Genomic DNA, 18,688 nt, shown 5'->3' on the forward strand with positions numbered 1-18,688 from the left:
ATTACTTGCCTTACATGGTCTGTTCTGAAAGTAGTAGGACTGGCTTTTTCCTGGGTGAACAGGCAGACGAGAGGCGGTCTGCGCACACAGGATCAGTGGAGGGGGATATTGGGAACGCTGGGAAAAATCGGCAGTTGGCTGTCGGCCCTTGAAGAGAGCAGGTCGCTTGTACTGTGAACACCTGTTGAAACGCCTCGTCACGGAGAATCATGGAGTGTTTAATGGAGCAGCGATACGTGATCAGATTTTGTGTAAAGCTTGGTAAAACGGGCAAAGAGACTCATGACATGATTAAGGAGGCCTATGGTGATGCTGCCATGGGTAGATCAGGTGTTTTTGAGTGGCACAAGCTGTTCTGAGAAGGTAGGGAAAGAGTGGAAGACGACGACCACTCCGGACGCTCTTCGACCAGCAAAACCAACGAAAACGTGTTGTGAGTGAAAAATTTACTGAACCATGATCACAGGATGAGTATCAGAATGAGTGCTGATGACTTGAGCATTCCTCAAACCCAAGTTTTTGAGATGGTGAAAGAAAACTTAGCCATGAGGAAAGTGTGCGCGAAGTTTGTGCTGCGAGTGTTGTCAGAGGAGCAAAAGGCCAACCGGAAAGCGATCTGCCAGGATCTTCTTCATTATGTGAATGAGGAGCCTGACTTTTTGGACAATGTAGTAACCGGTGATGACACATGGGTGTTTGAATACGACCTGGAGAGTAAGCGGCAGAGTACAGAACGGCACACCCCTGCTTCCCCACACCCCAAGAAAGCACGAATAAACAAATCCAAGCATAAGTCCATGCTCATTTGCTTTTTTGATCAACACGGAGTCATCCACAAAGAGTTTGTACCACCCGGACAAACAGTTAATGCAGTTTTTTATGTGGAAGTGCTCACAAGACTGTGAAAACACATTGCTCATGTCCGCCCAGCCATCGTCAACAATTGGCGGCTGCATCATGACAACGCACTGAGCCACACAGCATTCCGTGTAGTGGAGTATCTTGCCCAGCACAAGGTGGCAACGCTGCCTCAGCCCCCCTACAGCCCTGACTTGGCCCTGCCAGACTTTTTCCTACTCCCAAGAATAAAATCAATACTCAAGGGGAATCATCACACATTGGTAGAGGCGCTTCAAGAGGCCGTGACGAGGGAGCTAAACAGCATTCCGGTCCAGGCGTTCCTGGAAAACTCGTTGGCAGCAGTGTGTAGATGCGGAAGGGTGCTACTTTGAAAAATTCTAATCGTTCTATTCTCATGAATAAATTTTTTTCACAAAAAATGAGTCCTCCTACTTTCAGAACAGACCATGTACATATATTCTAACTACAAGAGCTTCAAAGCAGTATTTCTTTCGTAATATCATCCTTTACTTTTTAGGAAAATGTTTCTGGAAGTCAGATATAAAATCAACAAAATTGATAGAAATTTTTTCTTTCAGAAAGAGTAAAGGTGTGTTTGGTTTTTTTTTTGACTCAGAAGAGCAAGGGCATATTTTTTGCCTCTCAACAGGTATTAAAAGAAAAATTCACGTTAACTGATATAACTTGATTTTATTTATTTTATAGGGAATCTTTTCCAAATGATCTTCAGTTCAGTATTTTAATGAGATTTACTGTTGACCAGACCCAAACGCCTAGTTTGAAGGTAAGAATTTTCAGGCTTACAAAACAAACAAAATCTTGATAGACATTTGATTGTCTTATTATTTACCTTTGGATTGTTTGATTTGTTTTAAACAAAAACAAGGTTTTCAATTAGTGGATTTTGTTTTTGTAAAATTTCAGACAGTCAAGCCAGCACTACAGGACCAGCTTCGCTCTTTTTGGAGCTCAAAGGTTTTTGTCTGAATTACTGTCTTTGTTCTTAACTCTATGTCAAACTCCTACAGTTTTTGTGAATACTTCTTTCTTGAATGCATTCATTTGCTGCTACTAACCTTTGCGAGAAACTTTAAGCATGCAGATGTTCAATTTTAAACATTATACTACTGTGGAAGTGTTTGCTGAGAGTTCTAATAAAACCACAGTATGGTAAAAATGAGCAACAAAAATGTGGCTGCCTAACATCAAGCTGGTTATGCAAACTCATTCTGTTAAGTCTTTTATAATTTTATGTTTGTGATTTCCCAATCTTCTTTTCCTAGTTTGTATATAAGTTTTCCTGTGTTTAGACTGATAGGTCTTGAATTCATTTAAATAATTTTAACGATAACATAAGCTGTTATATTAAAAAGAAGCTCCCTTTATGGTACCTTTTACTTTTCTGAAAGCAGTGTGTAGCTTTATACATACACACTTCTATGTAATAAAAATCTTTAACCTGTAGACCTGACAAAACAAATGAAAATATAAAATAATTTTGTAGTATATTTACAGTTACAAAAAGTTAATTTTAGTATATGTGCATCAAATCTGAAGACTTACTAGTCAGATAAATGGGGAAATAACAAGCATATAACTGGCATTTTCTGCTCTATCCTGCACGAAATATTTTTACACTGTTTGATACTGCACAAGAATATTATTTTTTCCAAATTGTTTTGAACCTAAAGTCACATGAATATGCCTTTTTTTTTTTTGTCTACAATACAGTAAAACTTACATTTTTAAGCTTTTGAGGACAGTTGATACGTTGACCACTGTTGCTTCGTAGAGCTGTGTTAAAAAGGGACTGCTGTCATTTATTGAAGACAGCAAATGAGGTAGTAAAAATCAGTTTGTTTAAATAAATCCTTGGAACAAATTGGGCTTGATTTTCTTTTACTTGTTTTTCCTCACCAGATAGGTGAATTTGATGGTTGAGTTGTTTTTTTTTTTTCAATATAGGAGAATAACAGCTGGTATTATTAGTAGTAGAATAATAGCTGGCATATTTACAACATTTCAAATTTTAAACTGTAAATTTGAAATAGAACAGACTCCTACTAGACTAAGTTGGACCTAAGTTCAAGAATATTCAAGAATGTTCCAGGTGTGCAACCTAGAAAGGATTAAGAAGTCTGGAAACAACAGAAAAGCATTTGAGAAATACTTCAGAAAACAAGATGCCAGTAAAAGCTACCTCCACAGAAGAACAGGTGGTGATTTGAAGTAAAATCAAGAGTATTTAAAGTGAAGCTGTGGGCCAGTAAAGTATGTAACTGAGAAGTATGTAAAAGAGAGAAAAAGATTTTTTTGAAAAAATGGTACATACCCCCTACTTCCATCTTACTTAGGTAACTACAGCTTCAGGATCCAGACAGTAAAGTTACTGAACATAAATTGCAAAATTATCTGTTGAATATCCACGTTCTTGAATACTTCACCTAAATTCTGTCCTCAGTGCACCCAGATGTTTAACAGAATAACTGATAATCCTAAAGGACTGCTTCATTCCTTGAGATCTTCAGCTTTTTTTCCTTCTCTGAAGAATGATTATTTTGATTCAGGATGTGGTTTTGGGCTAGATACAGTAAAAAAACCCCTACATTCTCTAAAGAATACTATCAAAGAAAGGAGAGAGTCAGATATAAGAAGGGATGTTAGATCAGAAATACTCTCCATGGAAGGATTCCCTTCTACAAATGACACTTCCTTTATGGTTTTCATGTGGTAGTAGTAATTGTGATCCTTTGGAGTAAACTGCCATTGTCATCATTAACATTTACACACAGCAAAGCCTTGGATTATAAAAGTCAAGCTGTAAGAGTGTCCGCAAGAGGTAGATTTGGAATGATAGCCAGTAAGAGGACCAAACTGAGAAGATACTATGCTAATGGTGTAATCTGTGCAGGATGCAGCACAGTATCATGCCCCATCTTAGTTTTTCACATTAAATTTACATGTATTTGTGGTGAACTGCTGAAATACAGTTTAGAGGTATCAGGTGTGTGTATCTGTTTTGGTTAAATTTATGGATGGTCATAGGAGTCAAATTTTCTGGAGAGGATATAATCTATTAAGCTTATTTTTGCAGGTGCAGAGCATATGCTTTCCTGCGGATGAGTGTTGTCCTGAAAAATACTTCAAAGCATCACTTTCATTTTTCTCAGGTTGAATACAGAGTGGCTTACACACAGTGAGGAACAGTTTTAAGCATTGTAGCCAGGTCTTATTAGAAACTTCTGAACCCTTCTTTCCCTTGAAAATGCTGACTTACTAGAATGAAAGTCTTTTGCTGCAGTCAATGAGAAGATTTTTCTAAGTCCATTTAAAAAATTGGTATTAAAATGAACAGACATTCACAGAGGTAATCAAGCCTTTTAACATTTCATCTTTAGCAGATATTTTAATCATTTAGAGAAATCGTGGCAGAGGCAGTTGCTCCTGAGCATCTAGTAACATAGGGATTAGCACAGACATCTGGGATGTGGCAATCTGAAAATAGCTTTTCATGATTGCACTTCATGTTAGTAAAGCAGAGTTGAGTCTTTTGCACCCCAGGAAAACTGTAAGAGACGGACTTGTCTTCTTTAAGTAAAGCAGTTTCTATAACATATTTCTATGTCTTATCCTGATGAAGCAACTTTGTGAATCTCAACTTTTTCACAGGATAGGATAGCAGTTTGCCTTCTGGCACTGACTGTGTAGCATCCTTGCAGTATTTTGTGAATCTATGCAGATGAGTTGCACAGGATATTTTTGTGTAGGAATTTCTCATCTGTGGAAGATGTTTATGAAGCATTTTGATTACATTTATCTTTTTTTTTTTTAGTGAGTAATAGTGCTAATTGTAGCTTCCTTCATATTTCAGTTCACTTACTACAATACTATTCTTAAACAAAATGTGTGTGTGTTTTGTGCTGTACAGGAAAAAAGTTTACTGTCTCAGGGTTTGTTATAGCCCAGCAAAATATGGGAAATTCAGCCTACGGGGTACAAAGAAAGTCAAGGCAGTATTAAACACCTTCCTAGACAGTGGTTTCAGATTAACAGCAAATACTCGTTTTAAGAAATCCTGAAACTACTTCCATTGCAGTAAAAAAAAAAAAAAAAAAAAAAAAATTATCTCAGGTCCTGTAGAGGTGAAATGGGTTGCTAAAGAGCATTATGTCAGGTCTTTTATTTCTGAACCTCAACTCTGTACTTAACTTGTTTGAAGCAGTGACAAAAATGCATCACAAGTAGATTTGTTGCTGTTACGGGGTTTACTTCAGGGTGTTTTTGATCTGTAATATTATTGCCTCATTATATGGATTTTTGTGTTTGGTTCCTCCAGCCCCAGAAAGAATATAGCAGATGGTATTTTTTATACTGCATATGTTGGTATTGACTTGCTTAATGTGAAAACCTCCAGCTGTTGGTTGTTGCATAACTTCAGAGAAGTCAAGTTTTAACAACTGCTGTGAATACAAAGTATTATTTTTTTTAATTTACATGCATCAGCTATTAGTAATATCTGTGTCACTCGGTGTATCTTGGGTGTTAAAAGTTTTGACCAATTCATATTTCTAAATAGCTTTGTTTGGAACAGTTTTAGTACAAGGCACATATAATTAAAAATAAACCTAGAGCTTTTTTTTTTTTTTCTGCTTATGATGGTCATTAGGTCTTTTCCATCCTAGTAGGTATTCCTAGCTCAGGATGATTATTAGTGCTAAGTTAAGTAGGTTGTATAAATAAATGTTGACCACTTTTTTTGATGGGTTGCATGTCAGTTATCTCTGGGGCTGCAGGAACCAAGGAGAGAATGTTTAAGGGAGTTACAGGCATAATAGCCCTTCTACTAAAGTTGTGCAGTGATGTCATTTTGGAGGGGCTGCAATCTGGGATATCTAAAACTGTAATTCTGCATTAGGGAAGTAGGACAATGATGCTTGGGCAATTGAGAGCATAAAAAAGCTTTTCTATCCTCCTGGTAAACCCACATCTATCTTCTCAATATCTTAAAAGGAAAAATGTGTTATGTGACCCCTTCTAAGTATTGAGTAGAAATTCTATTCCATACGTTTTTAAAAATAAGAAGAATCATACACCCTAACCCTAAAGATCCTGACTGCTGAACTCTGGTTTTCATAAAAGGGTGCTGTGTGTTAACTATATCTTATTCTAATACAAACTGATCATTAGTTCATCAGATAGCGTCTGCTTATCATTTTGGTACTTGAAAAAAGTTCTCAATAATTCTGAAAATTCTTATATGTTCCAAGTACTTTGGTTTTCTGTTTGTTAAACATAAACTTCTGCATATACAATGATTTGTCTGTCTCCTAGCTGCTACTAATGAAATCTAAGTTTTCTATTAGTTTTTAATTTCTGTGGAAGATCTTCCTTCTTGAAATGTTGTACCCATCTGTAAATTCAGCGTTTAGGTTTTTATATACCAACACTGAAAAAATGTTTAGGTTAATTAGAAAAAAGTATTTTAGAGAATGTACATTCTAATCTGTATATGCTCTTGTTCTTGGAGCACAGTTTTTATTGTCCATCTGACTCTATTTCTCTTTTCAGGTCAAAGTTGCAATCCTTAAGTATATAGAGACTCTTGCACAACAGATGGATCCAGGAGACTTTGTAAATTCAAGTGAAACTAGGTTAGCAGTGTCCCGAATCATCACCTGGACCACAGAACCTAAAAGTTCAGATGTTAGGAAGGTATGTTTGTTAATGTGCACTTACCATTGGAATCCATTCCAAGTATGTTCAATGAAGCTGTTGACTTTTCATGTCTCAACAGAAAAAAAAGATTTTTTTCTTTAAAAACAATTAATTGTTCCATGGAGAAAAGATACTTTTATATGCTTGTCAGCAAACACAGCTAATAGTTGGTGCTGAGGAATCAAAATTGCCAAAGTAAAACATTCAGGTGGTATCAAAGAATTGTTCTTGTCATGCTACAGTTCCAGTGCAAAAATCCCTTCTCCAATAAAAAAGAAATTTTTCTTTCTCTTGGGAAGAAAAATTAATATTTGTGGGTACTCAGGTGCCAGGGGTACAGAACAACCATGAAAAAGTGTACTGGTGCTGTCTTGAGAAAGGAGTTCTAAATAGTTCCTGCAATTAGAGAGGAAAAAAAATTGATTTTATTTGCACATAGATGGAATAGAGTAATTTCTAGCTTGAATTTTGGTAATTTCTAGCTTGAATTTTGGTAATTTCTGGGAACATGACCAAAACTCATTTCCTTTAGGAGGGATGTTTTGTGTCAGTCAATTGATAGAAAATAGTGGGGAGCTGTCTCACAAAGTAATGCCAAGAGAACAATAAAATAAACTTTTATCACTTCTTGATATATTGAACGTTTATAATATTTCACCACGAGACATTTTATACTGGAGATTGTTTGTTTGTTTTATTATGAGCTTTCAATTCTAAGATAACTTTGAGGAAGTAGTAACAGATCATATCCTATGGACTTTTCTTGCCTGGTTACTGTGTCCTAGTGACATACCTAAGTCCATAAAGCAGGAAGGGAATTGAAGCAGCACTATCTTCTAAATCAGTAAAGTTTTAGTACTGAGACACGTGGCAAGCTGTCTTATCTGATAGTTCATATCTCTAATAAGCATTTTTATGCCAGTAAGTAACTGAATTGTGGAAAGAATTGCTGGTGAGTTTTATCATCTGGAACCCCTTAATTATATTTTCTTTCCATAACAGATTTGTTAGAGGTTGCTAATTTCCAAAAACCTTTTATAAGTCTTGAAAATAAAAGTTTATCAATAGGTAGTCAAAAAAGTTATTTTAATGGTTTAAAATCTCTTGTTCTCTTAATGGGCTTGAAGACAGCCACATATACAATCACAGAAATCCACTTTTTTTTAAAAAGATTATAATAACATAACATTTTGAGTGCTTTATTTTGATTATTTTTTGCCACCTGTATTTCTGTGCAAATAATGCTGTTTTTGTTGTTGTGTGTTGTTTTTTTTCCCATAAAAACATTTCCAGTGCTAAATACTATTAAAAAAAAAAATCATTTTTCCTTTGTTGATGTTGAAATGGGTATGCTTAGTTTAGTTCAGTGACATGGATCTTTCTGGAGGGTAAAATTCTAAGTTTCCACTTTAGTTTCTTATAAGATTCTATTTCTCCTCAGAAGAATTTTAATCTTCTTAGAGTTCTTCTAAGATCAATAAAAAACAAATTTCTAATCCATATTGCATACTTTTAAAAATGTGATCTGTGACTGGATTTGAAAATCTCATGAGAGTGATCTTATGGTGACAAGGGGAAAAAATTCTAATAGTCTTAACAAGCTTTTTTCACTAATTGTTTAGTAAAACCCTTCTCTGAGTCTATTTCCATTTTGATACTTCAGGTTGAGCTTCATTCTGGGCAGACCTGGTGGTGTCAGTTTCTTTCATGATATGACCCTGGGTTGTCTGTTCTGTTATTTTATTGGTAGCTTAAACAGACACAGTGTTTTGGAGTGGAGATATGGGTAACAGGACAGAAAAAAAGGAAGTGGTAACTTCCAAACCTTTGTTCAGCTGCAGGATTTGTTTTAACACAATTTGATAAATATAAAAACAAAAGACAGACTATAGTAAGTTAAAGACGAGCACTGAAGGAAGACGGGTCGTAGAGGGTACTTGGGGTGTTCACTTGAAAGGAAGGAAGACAATATATTGAGGGAGAAGGGAATAAAAGTTCAAGAAAACAGCTAATCACAAGTGCACCAAGACAGTTTATGGCAATCTAACATGTTAGTATTTTCATCATTAGATTTAATACTAAGATGTGTATTGGTATGTGTGCTCATACCTTGGCTTTCCACTTTTAATTAAAAAGTGCTACAGTTCATTGCTCTGGAAGCAAAAGGAGGGAAATAAATGTCTAAAAGAATTTTCTAAACTACTTGCTTGAAGTATTATGGTGCTTAAACAAGCTGCCCGTCATTCTGTGTAGCATGAGGCACTGGTTCTCTCCAGTGCGTGGCAGACCTTGATGGTGAGTCACTTTTATGGAAACTAGACATAGTTGGTTAATCTTAACTAATCTTAATCCAGCTAAACATAGTTGGTTAATCAGAGTTTCATACTGCACAGAAACTGTTAAAAAGTTCTGGAGAACTTAATAATTTCTAGCCTTTCATTGTATGTGATAGCTTAGTTGCAATGCTGGCAGGTTTGTTAGCCCATCCAGTGCATGTTCATCAAAGTAAGTCATGCAGTCAACATTTCTTTAGCAGAGGGAATCCAACAGGAAGCCCAGTGCTCTGTAACGTGCTGTCTTGCTTTGTCAGTAAAGATCTGTGGTTTTCTTGATTCAGATATATTCATTGTATGTATGTATGAATAAAAGCATACTCTAGGATGAGGATGCCATTGAAGATAAAACACTAAAATGTGAGTTGTGGAATTGAGTAGACTAGAAACTCCGATACTTAAGAGCTTTCATCTTTAGAATATGTAGGCAACTAAATAATTCCTCTTGATGTTTGAAAGTTAGTCTATCAGTTATCACCTGTAGAATCAGCACTTGCAGAATTCAGAAGGAATTGCCAAGTTTGTTGCTGTTTTGGTGTGTTCAGGTGTGTTTTTTTTTGTTGTTGTTCAACTTGCCAAACCCTTCAGAAGCAATTTTTAGCAGCAATTTTTTTAGTAGCAATTTCACTGCTTCCTTCAGGCCTTCATTTAGTGAGAAGGGTTGAGGATAATCATGTTTCAGAAAGACTGCTTGTTAGGATGATGGTGCAAAGTGTAAGCTCATTGGTATGTGCCTGGAATATTTGAACTTTAAGCTCGCTTACCAGCAAATAGGAATTGTTTGTTCACATCTGTTAGTATCTTTAATCAAATTTGTTTAATACTTATATCACCTTTTGTGATTCTCCCTCATTGTAGTATCTCTTACTGATAAAATTACTGCAGAAACGCAATTAAATGCCTTCAATCTGTATTTTCTTCTAGGCTGCACAGGCAGTGCTAATTTCCCTTTTTGAACTCAATACTCCAGAGTTTACAATGCTGTTGGGTGCTTTACCAAAAACATTTCAGGATGGAGCCACAAAGCTTCTCCATAATCATCTCCGGAATACAGGCAACAGTGGTCAGGTATCTATACCTCTTATATTATTCCTTCTGAAGTTACTGCTGTTTTGAATATAAGTCCGTTTCAGTAGAGTTATGTGTGAGAGCAAGATTGGTAGAGGCAACACAAGTATTCTGTAGAGGCCTTAGCAGGAAATAGCACTCTTTATGGAATGAGTTTTCTTTTCCTCCACAGATTGATACTTTCTCAGTGTATGTTGATTCCAAATAAAGTGATGTACTAAGTTTAAAAGTACTTTTTAAGAGTAGTTTGTTTCTTACTTCCATTATTTTAAAATGGTTGAAAAAATTTGGTTGAAGTTATTGTCATTAGTCAGACAATCCAAGAAATTAAGTAGAAGCTCTTTAAATTTTTCTGGTCACTAGAAAATAAATACAATGATAAGGCAAAGGGGAAGCTGAAGTCTTGAGTTCTACTGGAGTAACTCATGTCATCTCTCCTCTTCCAGGGATCAATGGGAAGTCCTTTAACAAGACCTACTCCACGCTCCCCAGCATGCTGGTCAAGTCCTCTCACTTCCCCAACCAATACATCGCAGAACACTTTGTCACCAAGGTAATGTTGGCCATTGTTGCTGCAATTCTGCATCTAAGTCTTCACTACATGTTCTCCAAAATTGTAATCCCAACTGTGAACAAGTGTAGTGAGTTTTGCACAGTCACAGATGTTGAAAAATAATTCCCCTTCCTCCACAGAAAGACAGTACAGTGAAGTGCTCCACCTCCCTGAAGTGTCTGACAAGAGCCAGGGATGGCTTAAGGTGGGAAAGGGCTGTACACCTCACAGTACAAACGGCATATTAACAGAAGAAAGGTTTATGTTTAATGTCTAGAAAACGTTAGACTAACTCAGGTCATCAAGCCAGATAGGGAAATGAAAAAAAAGTAGTAAATTGCATTGTTACCAAATGCTGTCAGTAAAGTGGATTTTGTAACTTTGCTTTTGGCAATCAACTGATATATTAATCACTCCCCGTTACTGTGAAACTTTTCTCATAAAGACAAAATGGTATAAAAGTTCCTTTTGTACTTCCAGGAGAAAAATGGAGCAGAAGTGTGTTTCTTGAGGCAGATGCTGCTGCATGATGTCGCCCTTTCCTTGTCTAGCCACTCCCAGTGCTTAATCGTATTAATATTTCCTGAGGGTCTATAGTTCCATGTTGGTGTTATTTAGAAGTATGGGGTCAGAAAGTAAATCCATCTTACTCTGTATGTCCTTCTCCATGGCCCACAGTGCTTTCGACTATGATACGGAAAATATGAATTCTGAAGATATTTACAGCTCTCTTCGTGGAGTCACTGAAGCCATTCAGAATTTCAGTTTCCGTAGTCAAGAAGATATGAATGAGCCTGTAAAACGAGATTCAAAAAAAGAGGAAGTTGATTCAGTGAGTAAACTCTGTGCATCTTGGTATTGGCAAGCCAAGCCCAATACCTGATTTACTACAAAGATAACACCTTTTTAAGTAAGTTTTTGTATTGTAATTTCTGAAATGGGACATCCCTCCTAACTTTAGTGTCAGAGTTTTTTAAAAAAAAAAAAAAAAAAAAAAAGTTCCTAGTCTTGAAGCACCTTTTCGAAATGTAAATGCTAATTTTAAGTGGCATTAGCTATTTGTTTATTTAAAATGTTAACAATTTAGAAATATTTTATCTCATAAAACAACTTGAGTTTAGTTTTTGAGTGATCTGTACCCTTATATATTTTTTCCAGAGTTTTTATTAATATCCATACAAAACCTGCAGGTTTTTTTAGCGCTATATGTGTCCTGTTCTGAGCTTCTGTTTGTGTGGAGCTTCAGCTTTTAGGTTTGTTGAACATGCCCAAAGTGTATGTACTTAAACATCATTTTAATTACTTGGCATCATACTACAGAGATGAAGTGCTGACAGCCACTTCTAATCATGAACTTCAAAGTATACATGCTCCAGAAGACTTTTTTGTACTTTTTTGACAAAAGGAAATTCAGGGACCTCTAGCTAAGACCTCTTATCTGAAGCCCAGCTTAATGTCTATTTAGGAATGTTTAGGAAACTTTTTGATATTTGTAAGTTCTTGTTATGTAGGTGAATTAGTGAAGTAGTTAACTGAAAAGTGTAAGTGTATCTTGTATATGCTTGTATGATATTTCTTTTTCTGCAGATCTGTAGTGCTTCTGGAATAGTAGACCTACGAGCAGGAAGTGGTGTGAGTGATACAGCCCGAACAGCTCTCGATAACAAAACATCATTACTCAACACAATGCCTCCTCATTCTTCACCACGTTCAAGAGATTATAACCCATATAATTATTCTGATAGTATCAGTTCATTCAATAAATCTGCTTTGAAGGAAGCCATGTTTGATGATGATGCAGAGCAATTTCCTGATGGTAAGCTTCAGATTGCGTTCTGTGCTAGAATGAAAATGGTGAGATTTTTCATCTTTTTCATTTGACTCTGTGAATTTATCATTAACAGGACATGTATTACCAGTGCCACTTTGAGAGGTTTTATAAATAATATATGTCAAATTAGTTTGTTAGTAATCTTTCTGAGTGACATTTTTGGATTGGTTGATACTTGTGGAGATTAGGGGGTGAAAATGAGATAATTACTGAACTGTATGGTATACTTCCAGCAGCATGTTCTATAGCAGGATTGTCAATATAGATTTACTTAGCAGATTGCTCTGTTGTTGAGATTTAAAAAGCTTTACAGCCAGGGAGTAAAACTGGATCAAATCAGTTTGGGAATTAGGTGAAATATTAAGTATTTTGTTAGTAAAATATATGCATTTGAAATGTGACATTGGCATTTTCTATTGAGTAAACACTTTTTTTTTTTTAAAAAAAAGGCTTTTACTTGGAAGTTGGTTCATTTAGCCAATGTAAATGAAAGAACTTGGGTTGTTGTTTTGTAGGCTTCAAAATCTTCCTTTTACTATTTCTCAGTATATTTTTGGGAGCTTTTTATAGCTAAATGTTGGGGGAGGTTTGGGTAGTGATTATAGTGATACTGTGGAAACATAGCAGGTATTTTTCATGTTGTGGTTTTCATTCATGTCTTGATATTTCATATTCATTTATAGAATAAACTCAGTTTTTAATTAAACAAAGGTCTTAATAGTGAAGTATAAGTAAGTATTCCCTCCCCCCCCTTCTGTTTTACCTCTGACATTCAGCAATGATGTGTTAAAGTGCTGAAAAACAAAACTTATGTTCTGGCATTGTGTTTTATTCAGCTATCTTATGAGTTGGCTTCAAGTTTACATTACATTTAAAAAAAAAAAATAATAATCTAAGGTGTATTCCTCTTTGCCTTCTCTTCTGCTTAGTAAAGAGGCACATGGTTAGTTATTAAATTCTAAAAAAAGATTTAAGAGAAAGCAAATTTTTACAGATTATTTCATGTAAATATGAATAATTAAATACCTTTGTCATCCTCACATGAAATATTTATGAGCAAAACTCTGCATTACGGTGATGCTGTTGTTACATGGGATCGGTCTCTATAGCTTCTGATAATGTATTTCTTGACATCACATTAAAGTAAATGATAAAAGCTATTGAACATATGGGAGGGACTTTCTGGGAAATACCTTTCTTGCAGTCAAATGCACTCTGTTCTAGCAACGTGTTGTCAAATAATTATTATTTATTCAACATTTATTTATTTTCTTTATTGACTTGTCTTTTGGAGCTATTTTGGTATAATAGCAGTTGTGCAGAAGAGAGAAATCTTTTCTTCGTGAACATTTTCATGAAGACGTACCAAAATAAAGCTTGATTATATATAAAAAAATAAATAGAATTTATATATATTTATAGTTTTTGTTAAGATTTCTTTATGAATCACATTCTGATGTTCTCATCTCATTTTCCTGTAAAATCTGAAATTTCTCAAGTTATACTTTATGTTGTTTTTTATTTGCTGCTAACTGCTAGTCTCTGTTGAAAAATCTTGAATTTTTCTTCCTTATGTCAAAAGTAGCTTGGATTTTTAAATGTTTAGAAATGTTCCTGGGACCATCTTCTCACTGTGTGTATGGTCTGTGGTGTTTGCTCTCTCAAGTTCCATTGCTAGTTGAGGTAATTACAGTAATCACTGTCACACTGTCAGAGAACCTTACAGTGTAGTTCCATCTGAAGCTTTGAAGCTTATGGAGTATCCTTTCATAAGAATGTGCTAAATTAACAGAAGGTGGTAAGGTTTTTTTCTTTTTTTTTCTTTTTTTTTAGATTCCATGAACTTAAGCAATCTGTGCTCTAGCAGCAGCGTCTGTTTTTTTAAAATTTTATGAGTGGATGGAATGAAGCATCCCCATCCAGTAGTGGTTTGTCCTTGCTGGAGTTAGTAGTACAAAGTATTTAGTAAGGACTGCTCTTTAATTAACAATTCAAAAAAAAAAAAAACAAAAAAAAAACACCTTGCATTTATTCCTGTATGCAGGAATACACTCTTAGTTTTTAGTAGCACCATGTGTATTGTCATTACTTTTAGAATTACATCCGAGATGATTTTGAAAAAGTTGGCATGGGAGAAAAAAAAAGACACATTTATACATATGGCAAAATATTTATGCATGCAGTTTCTCACTTAGGAATTGCGTGCTTTTCCCATAAACCCAAAGTGCTTGTTGAACGCTAGTTTATACTTTTTAGCAACTTCACTGTGTTTATGACACACAGTTCCTGTTTTTATCGGATTCCGATGTATCTTCTCATCTGTTACTGGGAGAAGACATAGATATAAAGGGCTGGATGGGGAGATCTTGGCTGCTCATTTGTGCAATCAACAGCACTGAGGCACAAACATGTATTTTGTAGACTGACTGTTCATCTAACACTTAAAAAAAAAAAACTCCTTTAGAGGAGATGCCATGATGTACCCCCCAAATGTGCATTTGAGTGTTTTACCACTTTTGTAGTAAAAGGTTTTCATAGGAACAGTCTAAATCTTCAAAGCACTAGCACTCTTTCCATGGCATGTGCCCTTTATTAGAAGTATAGGGGAATGTGGTTTTCTAAGGCACTTACTAGACTTCTTAAAAGCATTCAGCAGCTCCTGTTTGAAATCCAGTGTTCCCTTCCAAAGCATGTCCCTCTCATTTTTTTCAGTGTACTTCCATAGATCATGTTTTCCAAGTTTCTGCCTTTTTAACTGACACCATCATTTGTATCCTTCCAGATAAATAGAAAGCCATTTATAATCCAGTCATTTTGCAGGTGTTTCATCCAAGGTTTGTACCCACCTTGTTGGCATTTTTGGCCATGTTTCAGGCAGTAGGAAAATCTTTACTTAATTCAGAACATACCTTAATTTCCTTCTTACCCCCCAACACTGTATAGCCTGTCAAAAGGTTATTATTTGATTGGTTTGAGAACAGATGTTCTTTAACAAATATTTATATGCATAATATTAATACATACATGTTTAAGGTACATTTTAATTTATTCAAATGAACCTCCTTCTCCTCATTTCTGTTTTTTCTTTTCAGACAAAAAGTTGTGAGTAGACTTGAATATGACAATGTATTTCTCCTTTCTTATCTGGAGAATGTTTAGGAATGAAACACTGGGTGCTAAATCATATCCAGGAATGGGAATTTCAGGCTGTCAAGGCATGTGCACCCACACACATGGTTTTGTACAATTTATTTATTTATTTATTTATTTAAGGAAATCTATTTCCTCAGCTAATAGAGCTCCCCCTTATTCCTGTATGGATATGGCTGGTACCTTCACTCTTTGGCCCATTCCCCCCATACGTTAAAGTTGCCACTTCTTTCATTCTGGTATTTCCACAATAGAAATAGCTTTATTCAAGCATATATAGGTTGCTTTGCTAATTATATTTTGATGTACATTCCCCAAAATAGGATTTACTATGGATGTAAACATGACAGTTTGGTAGAACAAGCATAATAGTCCTAGTAATACAAGTAATGCCCTTGCTTCCATAAAATGGATCGTCCATTCTGCTCATCTGTACTAAATAATTACTCACATAATGCACCTACAGAATGCAATTCGAGCTTGTCCTTTAGACAAACAATAATGATCAATTTGGAGAATTTGCAAATCATGCATTAATAAAGAGGCAGTGGAAGTGGTTGCAGAAAAAAAGGTTTCTGCTTTCAGGTGTTAGTGAGTTGATTATTCATGCAAAACAATGCAAAAAGAAATGTTGGGTACAAAAACAGTGTGTTTTTGTTTGTTTTTTGATCCTTGATATGTGATATTCAGCTTTTACTTTTTGTTTCTTTGTACATTATTTATAAGTTACAATACTGAATACAACAATATAAGATGTTAGAGGGCTGTGCTTCCTCTGCATATGACCTAATAAATTTGTTAGGGAAAATGTATTTTATCTATTAAGGAAGTGAAATAATTTTAGGATAGATGCAGTTGCAGGAATGCTTGCATTTTATATTGTTTACTCTTTGAAAGAAGAATGTATGTCAATGCTCTCAGACTTTTCCAAGGAAAAAAAAGTTTGTTAATTCACCCCAGTTTTGGTGCAAAGGTAGAAGCTATATGCATTTCTTTCTTAAATTGGTCTTTCTTTCTGAATTGGTCTTGATAATGGAGTAAAGGCAACAGTTCAATATTTAATTGTCATTAATACCACATACAAGGGCTTGTTTTTTTGTTTTTTTTTTTTGGCTGTTTGCAGATCTCCATGTTTGCAGTCCAGTGTTTCCAAATATGAGTTGTTACTGGTGCTTTTTTTCCATCATCATGGAATTCTCTCTGTTAATCAAAGCTGAAATCCAGAGCTGTCTCGTAGTGACAGTTACTGAGATAGCAGTCATTCCCTGCAATCTCTGTGGGGTTAATGGCTCTACTCTTGCGCAGTTTTTTACTGTTTCCATTAACATACTAGCCATTGCTGTGGAACGGTGGCTTACAAAAGTCTAAGCAGTTCGGTAATATCATACTATCGGTAATATCATACTAAAGGAGAATATGCAAGTTTATCTTCTTGGACAGAAGTGTTACATGGGAAAGCTGGCCCTTAGTGTATACATCAGATTTAAAAGGGTAGAGGAACCTACCGCTTTTTGTCTTGCAAGAGTAAAAACTACTGCAGTAAACTGTACCAGTGATGTTTGTTGTTGTTGTTTTGTGGTATCATTGTTTATTGTGATTGTAAGCTTGTTTAGGAATGTTGTCTGCACTGAAAATGAAATACTGAAATTGTAATTTTAGCTAAGTTGGGTGGAAAATATAAAAGTATGCTAGAAAGTCAGCTATCTACCCCAGTAGATATCTTACAGTAGTGCATCAGGCACTAATGTTTATTTGCAGTAATATTTATTTGCAACAATCTGAAAATTGTGTTTGTGTATTCATTTTTTGGTAGAGCCTCCCATGGATCATTCTGATCTGGTCGCAGAGTTACTAAAAGAGTTATCAAACCATAATGAGAGAGTTGAGGAAAGAAAGACTGCCCTCTATGAGCTCATGAAATTAACTCAAGAAGAGTCTTTTGGTGTTTGGGATGAGCACTTCAAAACAATACTGCTTTTGCTGCTTGAAACACTTGGAGACAAAGAGGTAAATTTAGATAATTTCTACTAAGAATGTTAACAAAGCACATGGTTTACTTTCAGTGTCTTTGAAAGTCATAAGGGAAGGGCACAAATCACTATATGTTTCTATAAATAAGTAATGCTTATCGTGGAAACTCTTGAATTCTATGTAATTGTTCCCTGTAAGTGCCACGTTTTTAAATTGCTGAGGTTCAGAATGACACTAATACCTGTTCTGAATTAAATAAATAATTACTTGTCAATGTGTTTTCAAAAATAATGCATTTGTGTGATGCTAAAAGTTTTATCAACATTTGTGAAGGGTAAAATTGTATGCAACGTAGCAGCTCTTGGGTAGCACAAATAACTCCGGATGGCAGCATATTTGTGATATACAACCTGAACTAATTGCAGAAAGAGAAGAATGAATTACTGAACAATTTTTTAGCTGAATTTATTAATACAATATTTGTATTACATATATGCATAGAAAATCGGATATATTATCAAAAGCTTTCATGTTGAACGAATATTAAAACAAATATCTATTTAAAGATGCATAACTAATTTATTTTAATATTTAATCTTTAGTATGCGATTAGAGCTTTGGCATTGAAAGTTCTAAGAGAAATTCTCAGAAACCAGCCAGCAAGGTTTAAGAACTATGCAGAGCTCACAATAATGAAGACATTAGAAGCTCATAAGGACCCCCATAAGGAGGTTAGTAATAAGTTACTGTTTGTTTGAGGTTATGACAAAATATTACAAAATGAAATAGCTATGTGTATGTCCATAAAGTGTTTGACAAATCAGTTAGATCTTACTGAGGAAGTAATTCGTGTAATAAACAAGCATTCAGCTCTTGCTAGTTAACATAGGTATGCAAAAAAAAAAAAAAAATGAACTGTGGTTTTGTAAGTTCTGAAATGGTTAATGTCAGCCCTGATAGCAGTTGCTTTGGGTGCTGCCCAAGAGGACACAGAGCCATAACCAATGATCACAGCTCATCAAAGAATAACTGAAGGTGGTTTTTCATTGTATGACATCTTAAGCCAGGTACCCTGGAGTTCTGATGCAATGTTTTGGATTTCATTAACATACATGGTTGAGAGATGGGACTGAACAGGGCAAGGAAATAATCAGCCTTTTCCGTTTCCAGACAGCTCTGCACCATTCAAGAGCATGTGTTTGAATA

The 18,688-nt window shown here is 35.2% G+C and overlaps 1 protein-coding gene across 41 annotated transcripts in view; it reads left to right on the forward strand.

The window, feature by feature from the left end:
• CLASP2 (cytoplasmic linker associated protein 2) overlaps positions 1–18,688 on the forward strand; it is a 170,537-nt gene that overhangs the window by 145,290 nt on the left and 6,559 nt on the right. For 24 of the 41 annotated variants that reach the window (XM_072033163.1, XM_072033162.1, XM_072033147.1 and 21 more), the window contains 9 exons: positions 1,567–1,645; positions 1,786–1,836; positions 6,430–6,573; positions 9,834–9,977; positions 10,424–10,530; positions 11,209–11,362; positions 12,118–12,346; positions 17,325–17,518; positions 18,085–18,213. In XM_072033163.1, coding sequence (XP_071889264.1) covers positions 1,567–1,645; positions 1,786–1,836; positions 6,430–6,573; positions 9,834–9,977; positions 10,424–10,530; positions 11,209–11,362; positions 12,118–12,346; positions 17,325–17,518; positions 18,085–18,213 — 1,231 coding nt within the window. The remainder of the gene's footprint in view (positions 1–1,566; positions 1,646–1,785; positions 1,837–6,429; positions 6,574–9,833; positions 9,978–10,423; positions 10,531–11,208; positions 11,363–12,117; positions 12,347–17,324; positions 17,519–18,084; positions 18,214–18,688) is intronic. The other 17 variants (XM_072033155.1, XM_072033158.1, XM_072033161.1 and 14 more) reach the window with 1 other exon arrangement.

The sequence above is a fragment of the Anas platyrhynchos genome, chromosome 2 (genome assembly GCF_047663525.1).
Source record: "Anas platyrhynchos isolate ZD024472 breed Pekin duck chromosome 2, IASCAAS_PekinDuck_T2T, whole genome shotgun sequence".
Taxonomy (NCBI): domain Eukaryota; kingdom Metazoa; phylum Chordata; class Aves; order Anseriformes; family Anatidae; genus Anas; species Anas platyrhynchos.